The sequence below is a fragment of the Suncus etruscus genome, chromosome 6, assembly GCF_024139225.1.
Source record: "Suncus etruscus isolate mSunEtr1 chromosome 6, mSunEtr1.pri.cur, whole genome shotgun sequence".
In the NCBI taxonomy this organism is placed as follows: domain Eukaryota; kingdom Metazoa; phylum Chordata; class Mammalia; order Eulipotyphla; family Soricidae; genus Suncus; species Suncus etruscus.
The window spans coordinates 114,265,834-114,293,385 of NC_064853.1; the positions used below are offsets into that span (position 1 = coordinate 114,265,834).

General features: G+C 39.7%; 1 protein-coding gene across 1 annotated transcript; it reads right to left on the reverse strand.

Moving 5' to 3' along the window:
- Positions 1 to 5,740: 5,740 nt before the first annotated feature.
- KNG1 (kininogen 1) lies at positions 5,741 to 26,012 on the reverse strand. The gene is given in 12 exon segments (XM_049775629.1): positions 5,741 to 7,243; positions 9,805 to 9,900; positions 10,006 to 10,113; positions 12,233 to 12,402; positions 14,254 to 14,338; positions 17,416 to 17,523; positions 19,045 to 19,217; positions 20,116 to 20,165; positions 21,116 to 21,165; positions 21,168 to 21,195; positions 23,312 to 23,433; positions 25,657 to 26,012. Coding segments are annotated over 12 exon segments (2,046 nt in total). The 5' UTR covers positions 25,855 to 26,012; the 3' UTR covers positions 5,741 to 6,385.
- Positions 26,013 to 27,552: the final 1,540 nt, after the last annotated feature.

Sequence of the window (27,552 nt, forward strand, 5' to 3'; positions counted from 1 at the left end):
TAGAATTTATCTTGATAGATCTTTTCATAATGAAGCAAGTAGACAGATAGAGTGTTCCTGGCAATGAGTTTCCTGAAAAGTACTAGAAAAGTTGGTCTGTTACAGTTCTGTTACAGCCCAATGGCATGAAGACTGAACTCCTTTGGAGATGTAGAATATGTGCAAATTCCTCCCACAAAGGGGAGCTTCAAAAAAAAAAACCAAAGGCTTTGATAGAAACTTGAGAGAACCTCCAAAAGTGCCAAATTTTAACTCTCAATACATTGCCCTAGCAATACACTGAGTAGAAAGATCCAGATTGGACAATTTGAGAGAAGTCCTATAAAACGAACCTTGCAAAGGCCCCCTTCTGGAGAACACCCACAATTCAATCTAAAATGTGTAATTCCTCTCTTGTGCTTTAGAGGGCACCCCATTCCTCCTGAAGAAGCCTTGTTCTCTCCTAGCTATGTCCCTCTCTTCCCTCATATTTCCCTAAATTATTGTATTCATTCATTCAGCTAATAAATTAAATAATTTAATTTCATAAGTTAAAATGACATTATTTAATTAGTCTCCTGAAATTCTTTTCTGTAGAGGGTAGAAAATGAACATGGCAACCTAAGCTTTACAGAAGGTTGGGGTGATTTTTCTTTCCTGTAAATAACAATGCTTCACTCTTGCTGAGACTTTGGCTTCACCAAAATTCACTGACTCCCCAAGACTAATGGTGAGGTGCATTAAGTTTCCTACACTGAACAGATCAAGTGAATCTCAGAAACAACTTGAAACTTGATAGCTGCCCAGGGGGACTGGTGGAACTCTAATGTCATGCTGTATAAGTGCTTGTGGCAGGCTTGACTAGTCTAACCTCCTCCAACCAGGCACTTCCCAGAGAAACTGAGGTGGATTGAGAAGGAAGTGATAGCACTCTATCTTTATTTATTTATTTATTTATTTTATTTATTTATGATTACAAACATGGTTATAGTTGGGTTACAGTCACAAACAGAACACCCCCCTTCACCAGTGTAACATTCACCCCTCCCAAGGTCCCCCTCCCCCATTCCATCCCCTGCCTATATTCTAGACAGGCATTCTACTACAGTTATTTGTTTTTAAGTTCAGTAAATTCTTTTCTTTTTCTTTTTTTTTAAATTTTTTTTCTTAAATGATACGGGTTTAAAAAAATAGCAAAGGTGTGACAGTGGCAATCGCATTTGTTTGCATAGGCCCAGAAAGATATGGGGAAAATGGAAAAAAAAATCCTTGGCCTGATTACAAGAAGGCCTCACCCCCAAAGTTTATTGGCATAAGACCGACTCTGGGTTCCAGGCATACTGGTCTGTCCAACCCGAGTCATTCTCCGTGGTACCAGTGAAACTTTTTCACACTTTAGCTGTTGTTGGTATCAGGTTCCTATATTTAAAGATTCTGGAATCTATGCATTTCTTTCATCGAAGTCAGGCTGATGTGGAGCATCTTCTAGTTTCAGTCCACCATTAGATGGGGAGCGATCTGCCCTGCAAGCAGGCTGTTGCTGAGAGCACTCTTTGGAGTAAGTCAATGCCAGAGCAGTGGTAGGTCTTCCCTGGTAGAGGTTTGGATCCTGGTAATGTTATAGACAACTGTGGTGTTTCCATAGATGGTATCCATTGTTCAGGGGTGTATGGGCAATGCCCATTCTTATGAGGCCTAAGCCAAATCATTATGCCAATGTTCAGGGTATAAGGCCTAACTGCATTACCAAAATTGTGTTCCCTCTCTATTAGATAAGAACTTGTTTGCATATGTATGATAGCACTCTATCTTGAGTGCTAGGCTGTCCTTGCTTACTACTTTCTCCACTGACATTTGAAGTCTCAGACATCATGTGACAAGATAGCCAGGGTCAAGTAAATCAATAAAAACAACACCAGCAATAAAATTTCCTGATAACATGATGTAATAGGGCTAAAAGTCTGTTTGAATGCCAGCTCTCTCATATATTTACTGTGTGACCCTGGAGAGGGCACTGTAAGCTAGTTTCTTATCAAACTAAGGTAATCAGGTATAAAATCACCCCATGTGCTGTATTTCTAACCCCGGTGAATGGGTCTGATGGGTAGCTGCAAGGAATTAATAAATCAAACCAGTGAGGAGAAAATCATGAAGTCAGTAGCTTCTTGCCTGGTGGTCTCTCTGTGCACACCAAACCAAACTGACAACCTCTCTTTATTAAACCAGTACAAATTCACCAAAGAGGAAAGGTCAAGTGAGAGACAAAAGTGCCTATCCAGGGCCCGGAGAGATAGCACAGAGGAGATTGCCTTGCAAGCAGCCGATCCAGGACCAAAGGTGGTTGGTTCAAATCCCGGTGGTTTGAATCCCGGTGTCCCATATGGTCCCCCGTGCCTGCCAGGAGCTATTTCTGAGCAGCAGCCAGGAGTAACCCCTGACCATTGCTGGGTGTGACCCCAAAACAAAACAAACAAACAAAAAAAAATGCCTATCCAGGTGGACTTTTACAAGTCAAAGGGCGTGAGGACAAGAAAGAGGAAGTTGGGGGATTGCCTTCACTTTGGGTAAAAGCAGGGTGTGACTTAACAATCAATATACTGAGTAGGAAGTTTGTCTTGTAATTAGAGGCCCTAGGTTTAATTCATACCTTTTATATATGGTTCTACAAGCCCATCATGAGTGATCCCTAAAAAGCAGAGTCAAGAGTGACCCATAGGACTGCTGGACATGGCCCTAAAACAAAACAAAACAAAAATCAAAGGTGAATCAGAGTTCACCAGAGTGTCTGTGATAATTTTATATATGGGAAGGCCACTTGATAAATGACTATGGCAAACATGTACTAAATATGTTTTATTACATATTAACCCTGTCATTTTCTTTTGTTTGTTTTTGGGTCACACCCAGCCGTGCTCAGGGGTTACTTCTGCTCAGAAATCGCTCCTGGCAGGCTCAGCGGAGCATATCAGATGCTTGGGTTTGAACCCAGGTTGGGTGTGTGGAAGGCAATGTCATACCCACTAACACTCTGGCCCAGGGTTTGTCTTCTCTTTCACCTAAATCAGAATGAAAATTCTAGTTTTTCTTTAAGTATATTTTGAGGTAGTATATTTTCTTCTGTGGAGAAGTTGGTACACATCTCGCTTTGGGTTTGCTTTATTTTATTTTTTTTATTTTTGGGCCACATCTGGCAGCACTCAGGGGTTACTCCTGGCTTTATGATCAGAAATCACTCCTGGCAGGATTGAGGGATCTATATGGGGTGTCGGGAATCGAACCCAGGTCTGTTCCAGATTGGCCGCATACAAGGCAAATGCCCTACCGCTGTGCTATTGCTCTTGGCCCCTGCCATTTTGTTTTGTTTTGTTTTTGGGCCACATCCTGCGACACTCAGGGGTTACTCCTGGCTATATACTCAGAAATTGCTCCTGGCCCCCGGGACAGTTTAATAGGAAGTTTAATAGGAACATCGGAGATCCGTCCTGGTTCGGCCACTTGCAAGGCAAACGCCCTGCCACTGCGCAATCTAGCTTAAAAGTTACTTCTGGCTCTGAACTCAGGAATTACTACTGCTAGGATCTAAAGTTTGATTTAGAATTAACCGTAACCTAGCTTTGCTGTGAACCTAAGTACAGCCATGACAGGATCAAGTTTTAAGGAACAAAGACTAGGCCAGAATAGCCACCTGTGGCCTTCGGGCAAACAAGGTCCTGAGAACCCAGGGGCACCTTAAGCCCCTCCTTTACTACTTCAGCTAGATAAACTAACAACACCTGGGAGTCTGCATGCAGTTTCCAGTGGGCGCCAGAGCCCTTCCTCTACTACTTCAGCTGACGGAGACCCCAACGTCCCATAAACCACAATATACCACTCTAGATATCTAGTTATAAAAGAAAACAACCTAGACAATAGCCAATCAACTTAAAGGTTAACTGTGATGGTTTGAAGCCTCTGTAACCCTATAAAAAGAGCTCAGTAAGGGGTCGTTGCCTTAGAGGGGCGACCCCAGCATGCTGGTAAATAAATTCCCATGTCTTATTGCAGTGCTGTTCGTCTCCTTGGTGGTCTTTGTGGGATGGATCTTAAATTCAAAGTTAACACTTCTGGTGGTATTTGGGGAATCATGAGATGCTGGGGATTGAACCTGGGTTGGGGTAATGCAAGGAAAGCATCTTAAGCATTGTACTATCTCTCTAGGCTAAAGTTGGTAAACATCTTAACAAGGATTTTTTTCTTTTTTGGTAATTACTTGAATGATAAAAATAGCAATAAATAAATAAAGCAGGACATATTACTCTTATATTTGGACTGGGAATCAGAAGAGGGAAGGGAAGGAGAGATGCAGACAAATTCCTTCAATTGCTGTAGAGTCAGGACCTGTTAGCCCCTGATTTAGTGCCCACAATGAGGTCTTGGGAATTAGGAAAGTCTACCAAAGCAAATACTGCCTTAGTGCTTCAGAGTTGGGCCGAGTTCCTGAGGCAGAGCCATCACAACATTATCTCTCATAAACTGGATTATTTTGCAGGATGGGTGTGGTGGAAAGGGTTCCATAGTGAGTTGATCAGGAATGAGAATGTCAACACTGAACTTTATTATTTCACTCAGCAACACAGCAGTAAAATGGCATTCTTCTCTATTGGCATTCTATCCCAGCTTCTTGTTCGTCTACTCAGATTTTCTGACAGAGGTTGCTGGTGCTATTGTGCTACTGTCACTCTTGATGCTGCCTCTTGTTGGCCCTTATATTCGCAAACCTTTTGGAGCCTCTGTAAGCATAGTAAAATGTTGTTAATTCAAGAAAAGTGAAGCAACCAGTTGACAAGATGAGACCTTTTTCCTGATATGAATTGGTTCTTTATTTAAAAGTACAGATAGTTGAAATAAAATAAAAGCAGAGGCTAAAATACATTCAGCAAATTATTTTTTTTTTTTTTTTTTGGTTTTTGGGTCACACCTGGCAGTGCTCAGGGGTTATTCCTGGCTCCAGGCTCAGAAATTGCTCCTGGCAGGCACAGGGGACCATATGGGGCGCCGGGATTCAAACCGATGACCTCCTGCATGAAAGGCAAACGCCTTACCTCCATGCTATCTCTCAGGCCCCGCATTCAGCAAATTAAAAACAAGCAAACAAAAGAATTGTGACGTGCACTTTGATGGGGTAACATAGTTATTTGATGTCCTACCTTGATTCCCTAGGCAAAAGCATCACAAGATTTTAAATATGCTACTTCCACATTATTAAGCAATTAAAAAAAATCTCTTATTTTTAAATGAAAATAAGTGCTCTTCAATGCAGTAGCAATAAAAGTGACTTGATTATAAAAGTTAGAATTTTCTCATAAAAGTTTGAACACAATTTTCTATCTTATTGATTAATTATCACTTATTTTTCATAACAGGCTGCTTTTGCAAGTCTGCCTTTAAATAACTTCTGCTTCTCATGATTATTAAACTGAAAAAATTGCTCAAAGCTAATAATTACATAATTTAGCCATGGTAACAAGTAAACAGAAAACTCTTTCTTTAGTTTTGTTGCAAAGAGTAAGGTGATGATTAAATAGAAATTTTGACTTATGGCAAACACTGTCACCCAGGAAGAGAATTGTTACCTATCTTTGTCAAATGGGAAAAACTATTTGATATAAACCAGACAATTTTGGAAAAAAAAACCATTCCATTTTCATTTCCTCCTTTAGTCAACATCTCTTGTCTCTCTTTGAACTTTGGAGGTCACGGTTATTATTCTTTGTTACCTACAAAGAAGCTTAGTATCCAAGCCTCTTGACCTTTACATCCATACAGGAACCTACATATAGGAACTAGGTTCTAGTTTTCCACAGTGCTAAGAATCTTTGTATGAAAATTGAGGGTGTCTGTATTAAGGTATACAGTATCAGAAAGCAAATATGTCATGAAGCACATTCATATGTTCAATTTTGTGAGAATTAAGAACATATTTTTTAGTTATGAGAAAGACTCAAGAGGGATTTAAAATTCTATTCACTATTATGCTGTCCATAGACAATGGTGATAACCCTACTGAGGATTTCTCTACTTGTCTCTAGGCTGTTCTGTATTGTTTTTAGTTTTGGGCTATACTTGAAAGTGCTCTCAACTCAATCCTGTTTCTCTGCTCAGGAATCACTCCTGGACATGCTCAAGGGATGCAGTACCTGGGATTGAACTTGGGTCTTTCACATGGAAGGCAAACCTCTTAATGCCTGCATCACTCTATTTCTCTCTTGGTTTATCTGAAGTTTAATAGGCTTTCTATCATATCAAGATATGATTTCATATATCATATATTATATCAAATATCATATCTTGATATTAATCATATCAAGAAAATTAGACAACCGGGAAGAGGTTGATGGAGTTAAAGAACTACTTATGTCTGAATAAATTAATCCAAAGCATCAGCGAGATCAAAATCCTGAAACTCTTGTATTTCTGTGGCTGGATTCATTTCACTAACTGTCTTCCAGGGCCGTCCAGGACATTTGGGGGATGTTATTTCTGGGAAATCAGATATCAGGTTGAATGAAAGGCTATGTGGTTCTACCTGGACGCTAGGGATCCAGTCATCATCATCATTATCATTCTGTGTGGGAGTTGGTGTTATATCAGACTGCCTAGTTTCAAAGAGATCTGAGTCCTGAAAGTCAAAAATGTTAACTGTTTTATCTGTCTGGGGTAGGGGAATGATAGGTGTTGGCCCTTCTGTTGTCTTTTCTATCTGTAAAGAAGATATAGTACTATCTTCAGAAGAGCTTGTGAAATGCTCTGTTTGCCAACCATTGTGTTTTCTATTGATTTTGCCTTTAGTTTTATGTTTTCCATGTCCATGACCATGTTTATGTCCATGGGCTGAGCCATGACCTCCTTGATGCCCATGGCCCAGGCCATGGTTCCTTTGGTACTCATAGTCAAATTCCTGTTGCTGTCCCTGATCAAGGCCATGTGGCTGTTGATGTCCATGGTTAAGGCCATGCTGCTTTTGATGTCCACGGCCAAAGACATATCCCATATGCCCATCACTTTGGTCATGCTCATGTTTATGACCAAGGTCATATTTTATGTGCTTTTTATGGCCCCGACCATGTCCTTTATTGGGTCTTTGTTCTTTTCCTGAATATCCTTCTTCATCTTGCACAGGTATAATGGAAGTATGGGGTAGACTTACGATTGGTTTTTCTTCTGAATTCGGATTTATTGCTGATCGAAAGGGTGAAAAACCTGGAGGCCTTTTCGAGAAACCACGCTAAATTGGAAATATTAAGAAAAATGTTTTAATATGTGAGCCACACTATCAATGAAGAAAGAATAAACAGACCTTTCAGTGCTACCTCAATTTACAATGGAGTAAGCTCTTGCAAAATTTAAAATACTTATTAGTATTTCATATATAAAAATGAGTATCTTTCCTTTTATTGATTTTTATAACTTCCAGATGTTTTCCTTAAAAATGCTCTATAGAAATTGGAGGATTTTCATCTGGAAAGTTTATATAATCTCAGGGTAACTTCTAGGTCTATAATTATGTAAATTCATGGCACTTTTTTTGTTTTGTTTTGTTTTTGGGTCATACCCTGGCAGTGCTCAGGAGTCACTCCTGGCTCTACGCTCAGGAATTGCCCCTGACAGGCTCAGGGGACCATATGGGATGCCGGGACTCGAACCACTGTCCTTTTGCATGCAAGGCAAATGCCTTACCTCCATGCTACCTCTCCGGCCCATAATGGCACATTTCTTTTATTATTATTATTATTATTATTATTTTTATTTTTATTTAAACACCTTGATTACATACATGATTGTGTTTGGGTTTCAGTCATGTAAAGAATACCACCCATCACCAGTGCAACATTCCCATCACCAATGTCCCAAGTCTCCCTTCTCCCCACCCGACCCCCGCCTGTACTCTAAACAGGCTCTCCATTTCCCTCATTACATTCTCATTATTAGGACAGTTCAAAATGTAGTTATTTTTCTTACTAAACTCATCCTGAGTTTTCTCTTTTGTGTCTGAAATTATTATTCAAGAATGTCTTTCATTTTTCTTAAAACCCATAGATGAGTGAGACAATTCTGTGTTTCTCTCTATAATGGCACATTTCTAATTGATATACTTTCTCTTGTTCAGTAATTGCTTTTTAACCCAAAAAACCTTCATGAATTACATATAGTAAGAATATATACCTACAATCACTTGTTGGATTGAAAGACATTAGGGCATATTCAAAGGTTTGAAAAACATCCTTTGTATTATAGTGTTTGGGATAGACTATAAAGATGGCAAAATTCTAAATGAGAAGTGCAGGGGGGGGAGAAGTAGCAAAGAAGAGAATGTGTGCATTTAAAATATAGAGTTGTGAATTATTTTGTCTATATTTTCACTACCTGAGAGAGGGATGATTGAAGCAATGTCATTGCTGAAAAGTATAGGTTTTTATTTAAGTCAGAAAAGCCAGATTCTACTCATTATTAGCATCTTAGATCTAAGGGTGGGCTATGTTTTGGCCTAGGTTTGAATCTGAAGATCACTAGCTTCCCCCCCCTTGGAAGTATAATAGAAATAATAACAGCATTTATTTCATAGAGATGTTGGAAGGAAAATGTGTGAAGCCCTTAATACCATGACTGGGTAAAGGATGTATCCAAGAATGTCAGTATTATTTACTCTAGGAACTTAACATCCTCTTATCTCTTCAATATTTCATCTTTGACTATAGAGAAAGTATTTGTTACTTCTCAGGGCTCTATTAAGTATTAAGTGAAATAATCTAAACTAATACCTATCAAACTTGAATGTAGGTATGAATTTCCTGGAGTTATATTGAAATGGAGAGTGATCCAGGAGATGTGTAGTGGAGTCTATTATCTGCATTTCTCCTAATTACCTTACATTTAAACCAAGGACACTGAAGTTCTATACCTTCCCTAAGGAACATCTTTTTTTGTTTGTTTGTGTTTTGGGCCACACCTGGTGGTGCTCAGGGGTTAGTCCTGGCTATGCGCTCAGAAATCGCACCTGGCTTGGGGGACCATATGGGATGTCGAGGGATCGAATTATGTCTTTCCTGGGTCAGCCGTGTTCAAGGAAAACACTATGCTATGCTAGTGCTCAGGCCCCCACCTAAGGAATATCTTAAAGGTGCAGAGCCAGTGTTAGCTCCCCACAGCAGGGACAACTCATCACTAACAGAGAGGTTATTTATCAGGGGACAATGACAATGTGTGAGAAATGATTAAGTAAACTGCTACTTTTCTTGTTGTTATATAAAAAAGAGATAAATCAAATGTGATGTTCTTCTGGTTATTTAAAGGTTATCATCCAATGTATTTCATTAACAATATTTGCTTGCTTGTTTTTTTTTTTTTTTTTTTTTTTTTGGTTTTTGGGTCACACCTGGCAGTGCTCAGTGGTTACTCCTGGCTCTACGCTCAGAAATAACTACTGGTAGTCTCAGAGAATCGTATGGGATGCTGGGATTAGAACAACTGTCCTTCTGCATGCAAGGCAAACACCCTACCTCCTTGCTATCTCTCCAGTCCTCACTAACAATTTATTATTTTCTGGCTTGCTTTTGTTTTCCTTTGGTCACACCCACATGTAGACTAGTTTTGACTCTGCTCAGGGATTACTCCTTGCAGTGGTTAGAAAATAATATGCTGCGCTGAGGAATTAAGATTAAATGTATGCAAGGCAAACACCTTAACCCCTATTCTATTTCTCTGGTCCATCATTGATTTTCAACTCCAAAGCATGCCTTTTCAGAATAAACAAGCTTGTCCCCAAATGACTTATGATAAGAAACATACCAACATCATCCTCCCTAATGAGCCACAATTGACAGTCGGGTAAACTTTTTTCTCCCAAGGTACTACAACCACTTCAGCGTCACAATGTAGAATTCTCTGTACATGAAAACAGAAGCCAAAAGAGAAAATGGAGTTACTAATGAGACAAAAAAGTATAAAACATCAAATACATTCTCTGAGAGTAAGTGTGTTTCTACTCACCTCGGGCTCACTTGCTGCACAATTTTCGATCAATTCTATATCACTCTCCTTGGAACATGTGGTTTGTCTGGCACTGAATTGTATAAAATACTTCATCCCAGCAACTACCTAAAGAATGAATCAGCAAAAGTAGATGCTAAATACTTATTGTATTACATACATAGTGTAAATAATGAGTTTTACCAAAGAATTTTAAAGGAAGTATGAAATTTTAATTCTATTTTGACCAAAAAGAACTCACATAAAAATATATAAATATCTAAAAATAAAACTTTGAGTTTAAGTACAGGTATATGAGATACTTGGCTTTGGCTGGTCCCACTCCCCTTTCTAAAGGATAAAAGAAAGGCAGGCTATATTTCTATTTTGATATAGTTATGAGGCTTATTGCTTTATTTTGGTTTTGGTTTTGGGGCCATATCCAGTGACACTCAGGGGTTACTCCTGGCTATGCACTCAAAAATCCCTTTGGGCTTGGGGGACCATATGGGATTGGGGGGGGATCAAATGGAGGTTTGTCCTGGGTCAGCTGAGTGCAAGGCAAATGCCCTACCACTGTGCCCCTACTCTGGCCCCTTGTTATGAGTTTTATTGTTTAACAGCTGTAGAGTTCATTAGATACTCAAGGGCTCTACTGGAATTGAATCATAAAAAACTTCTATTCACTTGCCCTGCCAAATTATGTTTCAGAGAAATCTTGAGTTAATGCCACAATGAAAATTATATTTACTGGCATTTTATTTGATTGAAACTATTGTGATTTACAAAGATTTGATAGTTGGATTTTAGACATACAATGAATAAATCAGAGCCAATCCCACCACCAGTGTTGACCTCTCTCCACCAATGTTCCCAGAGTGCACCCTATACTACCATTCTTTGTCCCCTGGCCTGCCAGTATAACAGGAACATGGAAAATTATATTTATTAAATTTGCTTCACTTAATTTTTTGTTTTGTTTCAGGGCCACACTCACTGGTGCTCAGCATTTACTCCTGGCTCTGTGCCCATGATTCACTCCTGGAAATGCTTAGAGAACCATATATGGTGCTGGGGATTAAACTGGGGTGCCTTAACTCCTGAACTATCTCCCCAGACTTGCTTATCATATATATGTATATAATTTTTTGGTTTGGGCCATACCTGACAGTGCTCTTATTCATAGATCTTAACTAAAGAATCACTCCTGATGGTATTCTGGGGACCATATAGGGTGCTGGGAATGGAACCTGAATTGACCAGATTCAAAGCAAATGCCCTATCCACTGTACTTATGCACAGGCCCAAACTCTTAATATTTTTTTAATTCTAACTACCTATTTTTATCTCTAGTAACAGCTTACATCATTATAGATGGTCTGAAGAGATAGTACAGTGGGTAGGGTGCTTGTCTTGCACATAGCTTACCTGGATTTGTTTCCAGCATCTCATATAGCCCTGAGCATTGCTGGGTGAGGCCCCCAAACCAAAATAAAGCAAAAGTGTTTATATTTTGATTAGATTATATCTATGGACGGTTGTTTTGAGATTCTTTGATAAGAACCTATCCATAAATAATTATAATTGTTGAACTGGAAGATATTTGGGTTCTTCTAGCTTTTTCCTAACCATTCACATTATAGATGGGACTACAAAATCTAAGTGAGTCTGAATGGCAGCTCAGAATTACTCACAAGAAGTGGTTGGTATTATCATAGAGCTGGTCTCCTGACTCCTAACCCAGAGTGTCTTTATCCTCTACTGGAAGGAGAGAAGGTACATTTGCAGTAGGGGAAGCACACAGAGAAGAAGGAATGAAGGGAAATAAAATTGAGAGACTTGTGAAGAGTCTGGACCATGACAAATTGACTGAAGTGGCCGAGCTGGAGACACTAAGTAACAGTGAAGGGCAACATAGTTTATAATGGTATAAATAAAATCTAGCTTTTCATGAGCCGTTTATTAAGTAATAATTGATAGTTTAGAAGTTCTTATTTGAAAAGCTTATACTATCTTATTTGATTTTTATGCCATCCTTTATAAATAGAAAACAGAATGTATAATTGAGTAGTTCAAGATCATACACCCAACATGTAATAAAACTGGGATATAAATTTAAAATTCATTAAATTCCATTTATCTACCCTATTATTTTCTAGCTCAGCTCCAAGACCAATAGCAAAATTAGTATGCAATTTGCAGTTTATAATATCATTGCTATTTTTGTTTTGTAGAACAATTTACAGACCTGGGATTTTGCTGTTATCACTTCATCAACCTTGAAATAGAATGGTTCCGTATTTTCTGCATTAAATTTCTTAATAGAATGATCCAGAGCTTCCTTCAGCTCAGGAGTGTCAAGAGGTATCTCTTTGGGGCACCCGACACACATTCTGTGAGGTGGTGGTAGAGGTTTCTCTGAAAGAGGCATATGTTAAGTCATGTGTGCACTGAAGAAGTCTAGCCTAGAACTTCTCACACACTTGATTTAGCCCCCCGATTTCTAGAGAATGATAGGGCAGCTCAGTAGTGGCAGGATGAAGGCCAGGCTTTTTGACCTGACTGATTTTGCCTTCCCTCTGCTTTCCTTTTTCTTCTCCTCAGAGCCCATTGTGTTTAGGGAAACAATCAATCAGAAGAGAATAACTCTTCAACCAGAAGACTATCTTTCCCTAAGTTTTTGCACTTTTGAAAGAAACTGTAATGAGTCATACATAACTTAAATAGATGACTCTCTAAAGCTAGAATCTTAAGTCCTGATCTTTTTTGTTGTTGTTGTTGTTGTTGGGCCACACCCGTTTGATGCTCAGGGGTTACTCCTGGCTAAGCACTCAGAAATTGCCCCTGGCTTGGGGTGGGGACCAATATGGGATGCCGGGGGATCGAACCGTAGTCCTTCCTTGGCTAGCACTTGCAAGGCAGACACCTTACCTTTAGCACCACCTCACTGGCCCCTTAAGTCCTGATCTTAAGACTGATGAGCCAGTTGCTTCAGTAATGTTATTTGTGGAACATAAACTATATTATCTCTCAGCTGTGAGAGAAAAATAACTCTTGCTGTTAAAAAATATTGACTTAAGAGCCTGAGTGATAGTACATTTACATTGCATATGGCTAACCAGGGTTTGATCCCCATTATACCATTTTACCCCTTGAGCATCTCTAGGAGTAATTCTGAGTGCTGAGTCAGATAGGAGTAATCCCTGAGTATTGCTGGATATGACCACAAAATGAAACCAAACCAATATTACATATCCTAGTATCTCCATAAAAAGTTTGTTGTTTTGGTTATTGGATCACATCTTGTGATGCTCAGGTCTTACTCCTGGCTCACACTTAGTAATTAATTTTGGTGATGCTCAGGGGACCATATGGGATGTCAGGGATTAAACCCAGGTCTCAGGCATGTGCAAGGCCAACTGCCTTACCCTCTGTACTATTTCTTCTGCTCCATTTGTTTTAAAATGATAGTTTGGGACAGGGATGTAACTCAATGTTAGAATGCATTCCTTGCATGTATGAAGCCCTAAGTTTAATCTTCAGCAACCCTCATCCAACATGCCCTACATGAAAAAGAAGGTACTTCTTTTTTATTTATTCTTTTTTGTTTGTTTGTTTGTTTTTTGGGCCACACCTGGCAGTGCTCAGGGCTACTCCTGGCTCTACTCTTAGAAATCACTTTTGGCAAGCTTGGTGGATCATATAGGATGCTAGAGATGTAACCCAGGTGAGCATGTGCAAGGCAAATACCCTACCTACTGTGCTATCGCTCCAGCCCCCAAAAGATACTATTCTTACAAACTGGAAACTATCTGACATAAAGGATCTTGGTCCTAAAGAAGTTCAGTTAGCACTGAACCCGGGGGCCAGTTCTGCTGAGAGAAGATGCACTTTTTTCTGTCACTATATTCTCTTTGAAGCCAACCTCAGCTGAACCACTGTAGCACAGCTGAACTTATGTCCTCAATAAAGTCACATAGACATTGTGCTGTATTTGGTTCCATGGAACCAAAACACAATTTCCAAGAAAAAAACACTGTTTACTCTGGGACCAAAGAGATAGCACAGTGGGTAAGGCATTTGTCTTACATGCCACCAACCCAGCACCTCAGATGGTCTCCCAAGGAGTGATTCCTGAGCAAAGAGCCAGGTCTAATCCATGAGCACCACCAGGTGAGGCCCCAAAACCAAACCAAACCCATAAACAAACAAACAAGAAAACCCACAGCCCATTTTTTGCACTATTGGAGAACAAATATGATCTCTTACCTGGAAAAATGTGGCACTTCTGAGAGGTGGGGATAATACGCTGCTCAATGTTCACGTATATTTCACTTTTACATTCACCTAAATCCTGAGTTTTGATAAAGCATACAAATGCAAATTTTTGTAACTTTACAATTAGTAAAATAAAAAATGTGATGTCAACTTCATAAGTCATTGAATAAAAAAGCATAATCTAAAACAAAAAGAGTTTTAGAAACACTGGGTAGGGGCCGGGAAGGTGGCGCTAGAAGTAAGGTGTCTGCCTTGCAAGCGCTAGCGTAGGACAGACTGGTTTGATCCCCCGGCATCCCATATGGTCCCCCCAAGCCAGGGGTGATTTCTGAGCGCATAGCCAGGAGTAACTCCTGAGCGTCAAACGGGTGTGGCCCAAAAACCAAAAAAAAAAAAAAAAAAAAAAAAAGAAACACTGGGTAACTTTATAAAAAACATTCATCAATACATCTTCATAAACATAAACATAGCATCAACATATAAACATAAAATGAATTGTCAATAAAACCTTAAATAGAAAACATTATCTGTGCTATTACTCCAGCCCTCTACAAACTTTTGAAATATTGAATATAATGGTAAACTACCTAATTTATTCTATAGTATTATAATCTAGACACCAAACTTGAAAAAATTTACTACAAATATATCCTTAAAAATGTAGCTATAGGGCTGAAGCAATAATTGAGTGGGTAGAGTGGGAGGAAGGGAGGAAGGGAGAGAGAGAGAGAAAGAGAGAAAGAAAGGAAGAAGAAAGAAGGAAGGAAGCCAGGAAGTAAAGAAAGAAAGAAGGAAGGAAAGAAAGGAAAAGAAAGAGAAAGAAGAAAGAGAACAAGAGAAAGGGAAAGAGAAAGAGAAAGGAAGGAAGGTAGAAAGAGAAAGAAAGAAAAAGAGGAAGGAAGGAAGGAGGCAAGGAGGTAAGGAGGGAGAAAGTGAGAAAGAAAGATGTAACCCAAATATCCATCAGTACAAATGGCTAAACAAGTTGGATACAGGGAGGGGGAGGGTCAGGGAATTAAAAAAAAAGTTGGATACATATATATAATGAGTTGCTCTTTAGTCATGAGTATAACTGGAATGAAGTTCTTGTTTTTGTTTTGTTTTTGTGTGTTTTGGGGTCACACCCAGTGGCACTCAGGGATTGCTCCTGGCTCTGTGCTCAGAAATTGCTACTGGCAGGTTCAGGAGACCTTATAGGATGCCGGGAATTGACCTGGGGTCTGTCAGGTGTTGGCTACGTGCAAGACAAATACCAAATGCCTTACCACTGTGCTATCATTCCAGCCTCTAGAATAAAGTTCTGTTTTGGTTTGGTTTGGTTTTTGGGTCACACCCGGTGGTGCTTAGGGGTTACTCCTGGCTGTCTGCTCAGAAATAGCTCCTGGCAGGCACGGGGGACCATATGGGACACCGGGATTCGAACCAATCACCTTTGGTCCTGGATTGGCTGCTTGCAAGGCAAACGCCGCTGTGCTATCTCTCCGGGCCTAGAATAAAGTTCCAATACATGCTATAACATAACTAAAACTTGAAAAAATTATGCTAAACTAAGTGAGGACTAGGGATATGACTCAAGTTAGAATATATGCTTCATGTGTGAAGCTCTGGTATGATACCCAGCACTGAAAAGAAAAATATCAATATGCTAAGTGAAATAAGCAAGACAGAAAAGGAAAAATACTGAATGATTTCACTTAGATGATATATCTAGTATATACAAATTCATAAAAGTAAAAACTAGGTTAAAATTACAAAGGCCATTAGAAAGAGAATGGAAATTTCCTTGTGTACTAATTGCTGACACCTCAAGATACTGTACTGTAACATAATTTTCATTGAAATGGTAAGATAAAATCTGAGAAAGGGTCACTAGAGGTAAAGACAAAGGATGTATTTAGTTAATCTAAATACTGAACTGAGCGGTAACTCAATGAACTAAGTGCATACTTTACACACAGGAGACCTGGGTTCTATCCCTGACACTGCTCAGAACAGTCTTTGAGCACAGTGCCAAGAGTAGCCTAGTTGTGAACACAACTAGTTGTGATCATTTTCCCTCTCTAAAAAAGATCAAATATTAAGGTGTTTGCCTTGCATGGAGAAGGATGGTGGTTCAAATTCCGGCAACCCATATGGTCCCCCGAACCTACCAGGAGCGATTTCTGAGCATAGATCCAGGATTAACCACTGAGCGCTGCCGGATGTGACCCATAAACCATTAAAAAAAAAAAAAGATAAAATAGGGATGGGAAAAATGAGAAAACTAGCACAGATGAGTTTGCAGTGAGGGTTTGCCCAAGGGAGAAAAGATTACTCTGTAAGTCATAGAGCAGAGGGACAAGAAAATGAGAAAATCCAAACTTGGGGCCGGAGAGATAGCATGGAGGTAAGGCATTTGCCTTTCATGCAGAAGGATGGTGTTTCAAATCCTGGCACCTCATGTGGTCCGCCGAGCCTGCCAGGACAATTTCTGAGCCAGGAATAACCCCTGAGCGCTGCTGGGTGTGACCCCAAACCAAAAAACAGAAAAAAAAACAGAAAAACCAACAACAAATAAAGAAAATACAAACTTGGGGCCAGGCGGTGGCGCTCGAGGTAAGGTGCCTGCCTTGCCTGCCTTGCCTGCACTAGCCTAGGACGGACCCCGGTTCGATCCCCCGGCGTCCCATATGGTCCCCCAAGCCAGGAGCGACTTCTGAGCGCATAGCCAGGAGTAACCCCTGAGCGTCACCGGGTGTGGCCCAAAAACCAAAAAAAAAAGAAAATACAAACTTGATAATGGTTAATTCATAGGTGTGCAGATTATTTGTACATCAGGCATCTCGACCAGTGATGTTAATTTTAGGGTTCTCAAGTGAATAGGGTAACATTTTGGTTTTGTTTTTTGAGCCGCACCTGCTAACTGGTTGCTAGGGGAGCACTTTAGGCTCTGCACCTGGTGCTGGGGATTGGACCACAGGATCTTATAGGCAAAATATTCTCTTCAGCTCTTTGAGCTGTCTCCCTAACCCCTCCAAAGTGATGAATGTTAACTTAAATAAATATTTAACTTTTTTTTTATCACAGTTTCCCCATAGAGTTTTGGCATTTCTATACCTGTAATTACTTGTACACAACATGCAAAATACTTTAGTTAGATTTTTGCTTACTTACACCATTCGAATGGGGTTGACAGTCTGGAGTTAAGAATAGAAAATTTGTCTTGGAACAATTAGTCTCCTTGATTAAATAAGTAATGTTGTAGTTCCATCCAGCAACCACCTGAAAGAATTTTGATTAAATACTTAAAGGGATGTTCAAACATTATTCACAGAACTATATAGCATAGGAGGTAATGAGCTTGCCTTGCATGCAGTTGACCCAACTTAGATCTCCTGGCATCCCATATTGTCCCCTGAGCACTTTCAGGAGTAACTCCTAAGTGCAGAGTCAGGAGTAACCCCTGAGCATTGTCATCTGTTGTCCAAAAAATAAGTAAAAAGCTTAGAATACTACTTATCATATCATAAATGATTAAAAATGAGAACTTTAACATCACTAGAGTAAATATTGAGCCCTTTGATTCCCATCAAAATATACATATAAATCACAACATATACATACACATACACACTTTTACATCTGAAAATAATAATATAAGGTAAAATTTTCTCTACCAGGCTACAGAAAATATTGTTTTCATACTGAATAAAATTTCAATAATGGTATTCTAGAAGAATACTGAAAACTTGGAGTGGAGTGGGCTTTAGTTTCTTGTGCTGTCAGACAATTTTATTTCTTCTCCTTTATCCTGGACTAGTCCAACCCTGATAGCTGGATAGGGTCATATTTGTGTAGAATATGTCTCTGATAGGCAGACAAACTGAATTTTCTATTAAGATCAAGGAAAGTTACTAAAATTGAAACCTTCCTAGTTAGAGGCTATACTCAAGGGTAAGTCAGCCAGGATAAACTTACTGAACTGAGGATATGAAATCAACCAGTTCATTAGGTATTTGCATTAAAAATAGGTATCCTATAATTTTAGGGTACCCAAAAAGACTCTCTAACATTTTATAGGTACAATTTAATATTATGAAGTCATCTTTAACTCTTGACAGTTAGGTGATGATAAAGTTTTCTTAAAATCAAGGCCAGGATGACTTGTTTCACCAGTTCTAGAAAGAACACATGTTAACTACTCATTCATTCAAAACAAATCTCAAAGGAAGTGGTTATAATTAGCCACTCCATTGCTTATTTTATATTTTAGTACCCTAATCTCTATGAAAAAATAAAAAAATATCCTTTGATTTCTATGACATCATAGGAAGGTCTAGAAAAGCCCCTCCCTCAGCCAGTAATTTATTTAAAAAAATTTTTTTTTGGTTTTTGGGTCACACCTGGCAGCGCTCAGGGATTACTCCTGGCTCTAAGCTCAGAAATCGCTCCTGGCAGGCTCAGGGGACCATATGGGATGCTGGGATTCGAACCAGCGACCTTCTGCACGCAAGGCAAACACCTTACCTCCATGCTATCTCTCCAGCCCCTTATTTTATTTTTTTTGTTTTGGAGCCACACCTGGTGATGTTTAGAGTTTACTCCTGGATCTGCACTCTGGGATCATTCCTGGCAGCTCTGGACACAATATGTCAGGGACAGAACCAACACACGCACCCTATTCACTCTATTTCACTTTTAGGTAGTGAAATGCTAAGCAAAATATATATATATATATATATATATATATATATATAACAAATTTTGACAGTATAATATGAAAGGAAAATTTAAAGAACAAACCTGTCTCTGGGCACTTAGGATTTTTGTATGAGTGAAGAGGTGGGAATGAGAACTGTGGTTGTTAAAATATTGAATGTTGTGTCTCAGGATCTGCTCCAGGTCAGGGTCCTCTGGTGAGATGGGGTGCATGCAACCACGGCACTGATATTCATGAGTTATCACGGGGCCCTCTCCTTGACAAAGATCAGACAAAAAGAGAGTATTAATCAATTAGGAATATAATTTAGAAGGTCTTGATAAATTTTCCAGTAAATATTTTACTTTAAAAAAAAGAAATACAAGATTTCTTTCTAGTTACAGAAAAAATAGTTATTCCCCATGAGGAACATCTTGTATGGCAATAATTTGTGACTAATTTCTAGTTTATTCACTTTAATTTGGAGGTGAGAGTCACAACTGAGCAATGCTCAGGGGTTTCTCCTGGCTCTGTATTCAGAAATCATTCCTGGTAGTAGTGTTTGGGGACCATAAGGGATACTAGTGATAGAACTCTGGCTGCTTGCAAGGCAAAAGCCTAACCTGCTGTAATATCTCTCTGGCTTTTTACTTTAATTCTTTAGTAAATAAATTTGTTTCAGAGGAAAATTAAGCATTACAAATATATTATTATTTATTTTCAGTGCTAATTAAAACTTCTTGAAACCTGGCTTGAAGAGAACACAGAATGAGTCAGGGAAAGCAGTGTAGGCTCTAGTGAACACACAACGGAGATTTTAGCAGAGACAGGAATGGAATGAGTTCAGCTCGGAAGGGTTAGTAGAGAGTCTTAAGCTATTGACAACTGGGCTGCCCATTACAGACCAGAGGTTACAAACTCTATGTGTTATTTGACAATAAAAGGATACAATCTGAGAAATGCATTGATAGGGTGATTTTTTTGTACCAACATCTTAGATTGTAATTATAACAAACTTAGATGGTCTCCCAAATACATACTTAGGTTCTAAAGAAGAGGCTTATTGTAACTGTCATCATATATGATGTATTGACAAAAACATGAAGAAGGTCAGAGAGTTTATATAAGTGTTTAGCTTTCATGTGTGGCTAACCCTGGTTTGATTCTGGCTCTACCTACACTTTCCTTGGAGCTTGTTGGGTTCTGCACTGGAGGCTCTTGAGCACTTTTCAGTGCAAAGGGAAATGGCAAATAATCCCTGATACCTCAAGTCCTCACACTGAATTACTGGTGGTAGTTGGCCAAAAATACTTGGGAGGGTCCTCAACTATTGACAACTTTATAACTCTATCTAATGGTGATTTAATAATAATAATAATATTAATAATAATAATAATAAAGTAGGGACTGGAGCTATAGCAGAGAGGTAGGGTGTTTGCCTTGCACATGGCTGATCCAGGAGGACCTGGTATTTTTTTATTTGTTTGTTTATTTATTTATTTATTTTTGAGGACCTGGTTTGATCGCTGGTGGTCCGATATGGTTCCTGAGTCTGTCAGGAGTGATTTCTGAGTGCAGAGCCAGGAGTAACCCCTGAGTGCTGCCGGGTGTGGCCCCAAAACAAAACAAAAACAAAACAGAAAAGAAAGTAAAGAAATTGGTTTGTTTGTTTGGGGGGGATTTGGGGCTCACCACCTGGCAGTGCTCAAGGGTTACTCCTGGCTCTGCACTCAGTAATCAATCCTGAGGGCTCAGGGGACCATATGGGATATCAGGATTAACCCAGGTCAACCACATGCATAGGCAAGTACCCTACCCGCTATGCAATCAACTCTGGCCCCAAAGGTGAAAAGTTTTGAACAATTTCAGAACAGGTCTGAGCTCAAAAGACTTCTTTCTAGGAACTAAAGACAGTCTGTTCTTGTCTTTTCACAGGAACCTCCACAACTAATTCAGTGCAGTGGTCCAGGGAGAGAACGAGGCACAGATCCAAAGTCAGGATGCTGCCACTCCAACTCTCCCCCCCCAAATATCCCCATATACTGTGAGTGGCATTACCACTACAGATTTGCTCTCTCCTTCCAAGAAGGGTCATTGCATATACTGTGCTCCAAGCACAACAGAAATGGCTAGTTGCGTATCCAAGTTATAGCATCATCAAATTACAACAACTACCATGGAGTAATCCGGCAGGACTGGGAAACTACTGTGAATTCATCATCGCTGTTCTTTCTCTCACGGTGGCTGTGCATGCTCTGTGGCCTAAAAAGCAGTAGACAAAAACGAATACAAAAACAAAATTAAAAATATAAAAGCGTGCAAAGAATAATCAATGTTCAAAATAAGTGTATCTAACACTTAGTCTAAATGTGTTTTTTGACGTTGGTACTTGAGATTAAATCCAGGACTTTTCTACCTACAAGGGATACATTCTATTACTGAGCCAGTTTCGAAGTCCTTCTAAAATTTTGAAAAACCTGTATCTCTGTAGCATGATTATAAGGTTTAAAAAAAAATCACCGATATTAATTAGATGTGAGTGGAGTGGGTACAAAATAAATGGTGGGAATTTAAAGTGTTAACATTTTTTATTTGTTTTATTTTATTTGGGGGCTACATCTGGTAGCTTACTGCCAGGCCTTACTCCTGGTTCTGCACTCAAGAACAATTTCTGGTGGTATCCAGGGAACCATAAGGGATCCAACCTGGGTCAGCTGTGTGTAAGACCAAGTGCCCTACCATGCTGGTTTTTGGGCCACACCCGGTGGCGCTCAGAGTTTACTCCTGGCTCTGTGCTCCGAAAACACTTCTGGCAGGCACAGGGGACCATATGGGATGCCGGGATTCAAACCTCCATCTGTCCTGGGTCAGCTGCATGCAAGGCAAATGCCCTACCACTGTGCTATCTCTTGAGCCTCTACCTGCTGTACTTTCTTTCACTCTGGCCCTAAAGTATGAGCCAGTTTGGTGATTTTGTTTGCTGTTTGTTTGTTTGTTTTGTTTTTGGGGCCACACCCGGTGACCCTCAGGCGTTATTCCTTTCTATGCGCTCAGATTGGGAGACCATATGGGACATCGGAGGATGGAATAGCGGTCTGTCCTAGATTAGCATGTGCAAGGCAAACGCCTTACCACTTGCGCCACTGCTCCAGCCCCATGAGCCAGTTTTGATTCATATATCTCCAGAAGTACACAATGAGACTGCTAAACTTTTGATTTACCTTCCAAATTTAGTGATTAATTCATGGAGAACTACTAAAACTAGCCTCAATTAAGGTAAAACAGCTAGCTGTGCCATACCAGGCGTTTGGTTAAGATACTCCTATTAAAACAAGGTCCTTTTGCAAAGATCTTATTTCATTGTCTTCAAACAGCCTGCTAAAATCATGCTGTATTTGTCTTTTGCCCTTGGATTTTTTTTGTTTGCTCTTTTTGGGCCACACCCATTTGACGCTCAGGGATTACTCCTGGCTATGGGCTCAGAAATCGTCCCTAGCTTGGGGGAACCATAGGGGATGCCAGGGGATTGAACTGTGGTCTGTCTTAGGCTAGCACTTGCAAGGTAGACGCCTTTTCTCTTAGCGCCACCTCTCTGGCCCCCAGCCTGCTAAAAATCAATGGAAACTCTTTTTTATTATTTTTTTTTTCTTTTTTAAGTTCAGAATGGTCAGCTAGTTGAAGGCAGAGCAGGTTTCCAAACAGAACTGCTCAGTGGAAGTACTCATTCTCCCTTTTACTAGTCCTTAAGATTGGCCCAATGTTGATCTGCTATCTCCCAGGGGACCTGATTCACATGTCCCATTGGACATAGATATTATTTTTTTCATCATTTTTTTTTTTTGGTTTTTCGGGCCACACCCGTTTGATGTCAGGGGTTACTCCTGCTACGCGCTCAGAAATTGCCCCTGGCTTGGGGGGACCATATGGGGACGCCGGGGGATAGAACCGTGGTCCTTTCCTTGGCTAGCGCTTGCAAGGCAGGACACCTTACCTCTAGCGCCACCATTCGCCGGCCCCTTATCATTTTTGACTCCTATATAGACAGTAAACATTTGATTGTTCTACACATTTATTTACATCCACCCCTCCAAAGTAGATTTTTTAAATTATCTCCAGTGTATAAAAAATCTCACAGTCTTGGGGCCGGCGCAGTGGTGCTAGAGGTAAGGTGTCTGCCTTGCCAGCGCTAGCCTAGGACAGGACCGCAGTTTGATCCCCCGGTGTCCCATATGGTCCCCCAAGCCAGGAGTGACTTCAGAGCGCATAGCCAGGAGTTACCCCTGAGCGTCACCGGGTGTGGCCCCAAAACCATAAAAAAAAAAATCTCACAGTCTTGATGAAAAAAATAATGGAGACCCAGGAAGAGACCACATACTTACAGCATCTGGTGTTTCCTTATAGTCACACTCCTGCCAGGTTTTGCCATTTTGAACAGGACAGTTACCTTCTTTGATGTTGTAATTGAAGATTAAAAAATATGACTTATCTTCATTCTGAAAAAAATCAGAACAAAAACATAGGGTTCATTTAACTGACACAACAGCAAATCACTTAAGAGAGATTTTGTGTAAATCTTGTTATGATTCAATTAAGTTAAAATATTGATTAAAATGCTGAAAGTTGGGACCTCAGTGCTGTTGACCCAGGTATGATCTTATATCCCATGTAGTGACCAAGCCTTCAAGGATTAATTCCTGAGAATAGAGCAAGGAATAAGCCCTGAACACTGCTGGGTGTGGTTCATTCTTTCAAATAAATAAATATTTATAACAATATTTTGATCAATATTTTGCTTACATATATATCCTACAAAGGAATATCTAAAGAATATGACTTCCAAAATAGGACAGCATACTCTACCAATATATAAAACTAAGGACAATCAATGGCCTGTGATCTTCAAGAGAGACTTATTACTTTGAAGAATGAAGATTGGAGTATTATGTAAGGTGAGAGACTTTCTATCAAGTGTTCTCTTTTTCTGGTACTGAGATTTATAATATGTTAATCAGATTTTTCATGCATTTATCACTCTAAGACTACATTAATCACCAGACAGACTATTCTTTCCCCTCTATCAGAATTCCCTGGGAGCTCTCTCAACTCTCACACACCATGTTAGCTCAGATTTATAGAAATAAAAAATCTTAGCTCCATGACTTTGATATTTTTGCTCACTAATGTTTGATGTTAAATTGTTTGCTTGATCAACCTGAGAGAAACCTAAGAGGTATGTAGAATTTCTCTCATGTTCTTACATATTAATAGAACTGGTTCACTCTGGTAGAAACTAATTTATATGTAAATAAGATTGATTTAATAGTCTATGAAAGTCATGTGACAAAACTTAAAATGTCTCTCAAGAGGTGAGCGTAGCTCTTTCTGTTTTTTTGATTGTTTTATTTTTTGATACACACCTAGGGCAATGTTCTAGGGTATACTCCTGGCTTTGCTCTCAGGATTATTCCTGGGCAGGTCTGTGCTTCTGCATGCAAGGCAAAGTCCCTACCTCATGCTATCTCTTTGGTCCCAAGGTGAGAATACTTTTAAGAACTCTCTCAGCAGATAGCTTGGAGGTAAGGCATTTTGCCTTTCATGCAGAAGGTCATTGGTTCGAATCCCAGCATCCCATATGGTCCCTCGAGCCTGCCAGGAGTGATTTCTGAGCATGGAGCCAGGAATAACCCCTGAGCCCTGCCGAGTGTGACTCAAAAACCACACACACACACACACACACACACACACACACACACACACACAAAAAAAAACCCCTCTCTCAGCAAAAAATATATCACATTAGTTATATTAGACCTACTCTTATAGTATTAATACAATTGGATTACTATAATAAATTCTATTAATATTACAATGACTATTACAATTATTTTAAAACCTATCATCAGAAAAAGACATCTATATAATACAGTATTATAAAGCTATAGTTCATCACTATCATGCTGTACATTAGATTAGAGATTATTTATCTTCACAGCTGGGAGTTTTATAACCTTTGACCATCTGCATTTTCTCATCTTCCAAGCTTCTAACACACACCCATTCTATTTTCTATTCCTAAGAGTTCATATACATTTTCTTAGACATGCTCAATAAAGCGTCTTTCCCCCTCAGAGACCTGGAGATCTTTATATTTCATACCAGGACTTTTACTCAGGAAATTCTCTTGCTGCAGACTGAGTTTCTGCATTCCTCTCAGTCTGCTTTAGAGCCTTTAACATTATTTTATTAACCTTTGTTTAATTTTGTCCCATAATATGGATTTTCTACTCATCTAGGACTCCCAACAGTGGGAGTTCAAGGATTAATCATAACCTTTTCCCTACCTTCAGGCTAGAGAGTAGTGTTCTTTTCTAAGATCCGTTTTTGTTTTTTTGGTTTTTGGCCCACACCCTGTGGCGCTCAGGGGCTACTCCTAGCTCCTGGCAGGCCCAGGGGACCATATGGGACGCCGGGATTTGAACCAACCACCTTAGATCCTAGGTCGGCTGCTTGCAAGGCAAATGCCGCTGTGCTATCTCTCCGGCCCCTAAGATCTGTCTTATTTAAACTTTTGATTATAGTTCTTCTGTAGTGTTAATGTGCACACATATGTGTGTACATGTGTATATGTGGTGTGAGTGTGTGAGTCTAGCTGAAATCTGGACTCAAGTGATAGCACAAATCCCAAACAATGTAGAAGTTAAACACAATATACTCACCGTCTTGTTGACCTGAGTTATGCGGTGCAGTACAAACTGGTTGCCACTTTTACTTTTATCATTATATGACCTTCAGAGCCAGCATCCACCAGCCAAAAATGCATGCTGGTCATTGCAGTCAATTTCCTCTAAGATATATTCCTGGGATAAAGTTGGCAGAAAACTGGAGCAGAAGAAAAGAATGGTAATTAATTTCATGGTTCAGCTGCTTCTTTCTATATGCAGAGAGTTGTTCCACCACGTATTGAGAAACAACTTGGATTCAATTTTTAACTCTTTGCCTCTTGGTCTCCTTTGCCTAAGAAGTCTGAGGTGCTCCTTGGTTTTCTACTGCCTGTACTGTTTGCTTTAATACCAGAGAACAAATGACTTCAGGGCTATCCAATTTCCGGCAGGAATATTACAACACTGGGGTTGTTGACCTGGTTTGTTTGTGTTTGGGAAGAATGTGGGGGCATAGAGCATATTTTCAAGCGATTGCATAACTGTTAGAGCTCATGTGACTTCCCCAAAACTCATTTATAAAAGTCATTACATGTGACAATGCAACAGAGAATAAGATCTGAAAAATTCTTATCTTTCCAGGAGTCTGCCTAATCTGCTATCACCGTATTGCATGCCTGGGAGCCAATGCAAAGGCAATAGAAAACCAAGGAGGATCTGGTGTGATTTCTAAGCACAGAGTCAGGAATAACAACTGAGTGCCACCAGTTGTGGCCCAAAAAACAATAAAAACAAGAAAACAAGGAAACTTGTTTTAAGAGACTAAGATACTTTAAAGACACTATTGTCTGCATGACAATAGCAGAATATATATTCTATAGAGTGTTAGGGAGTATAGAGGAAAAAAATTAAAAACTAAGAGTGAGAGATACCATGAGGGAGTATCTCTCCAAGATGCTAGGAGTGAATATTCCACAAAAACAGAGAAGTACAAGCTAGGAGAGTAAAAGGGAAGTGGGCAGCTCCATCTTCTCCTAGAGAAAGAGGAAAAGGCCCAATAAATTTAATGACTTGGGAATGAATTTAAGGATCTTACAGTTAATAAACTGTGGGACTCAAGTTAGAATGCTGAATCAACTCTTCCAAATCATCTTCTTTAATGTTTTTGTTTTTATTCTTGGGTCACCTGGTGATGTTCAGCATTTTTCCTGGCTCTACTCTTGGGGATCACTCCTGGCAAGGGATTGAACCAGGGTTAGTGGTGTACAAGGCAACTGCTCTACCAGCCCTCTGCCTGTCTTGTTTTTGAGTCTCAATTGACACAACCACCATGATCAGCCTTGGGTTCCTTTCCAACCCCCTCCTGATTGAAATATTTGTTGTTCCACACTCCCTCAGCTTTAGCTTCTTTGTCCTTGTGGTCTCTTCTTCCCCACCAAGGACACTTCACATGTCTTTTTCCTTATCTTTCTCCCTTCACTCCCATCATCTTCTATCTTCTATCATCTCTCTGCCTGACTTACTAAAAATGCTTCAGTAATTGGGGCCGGAGAGATAGCATGGAGGTAAGGCGTTTGCCTTTCATGCAGGAGGTCATCGGTTTGAATCCCGGCACCCCATATGGTTCCCTGTGCCTGCCAGGAGCAATTTCTGAGCCTGGAGCCAGAAATAACCCCTGAACACTGCCGGGTGTGACCCAAAAACCACACACACACATACACACACACACACACACACAAGCTTCAGTAAACCAGATAGAGAGAAACTGAAGTCTTTTATTATTTATTTATTTATTTATTTATTTATTTATTTATTTATTTATTTATTTATTTATTTTGGTCAGGATGGAGGGTGGTGATTATACTACAATTGTGCTAAGAAGACCTAAAGATCCCGCCCAGAGACATCAGGTCATCTCAGTGGTGCAATGTTTGGGGCACCAGGTGTGTGGTG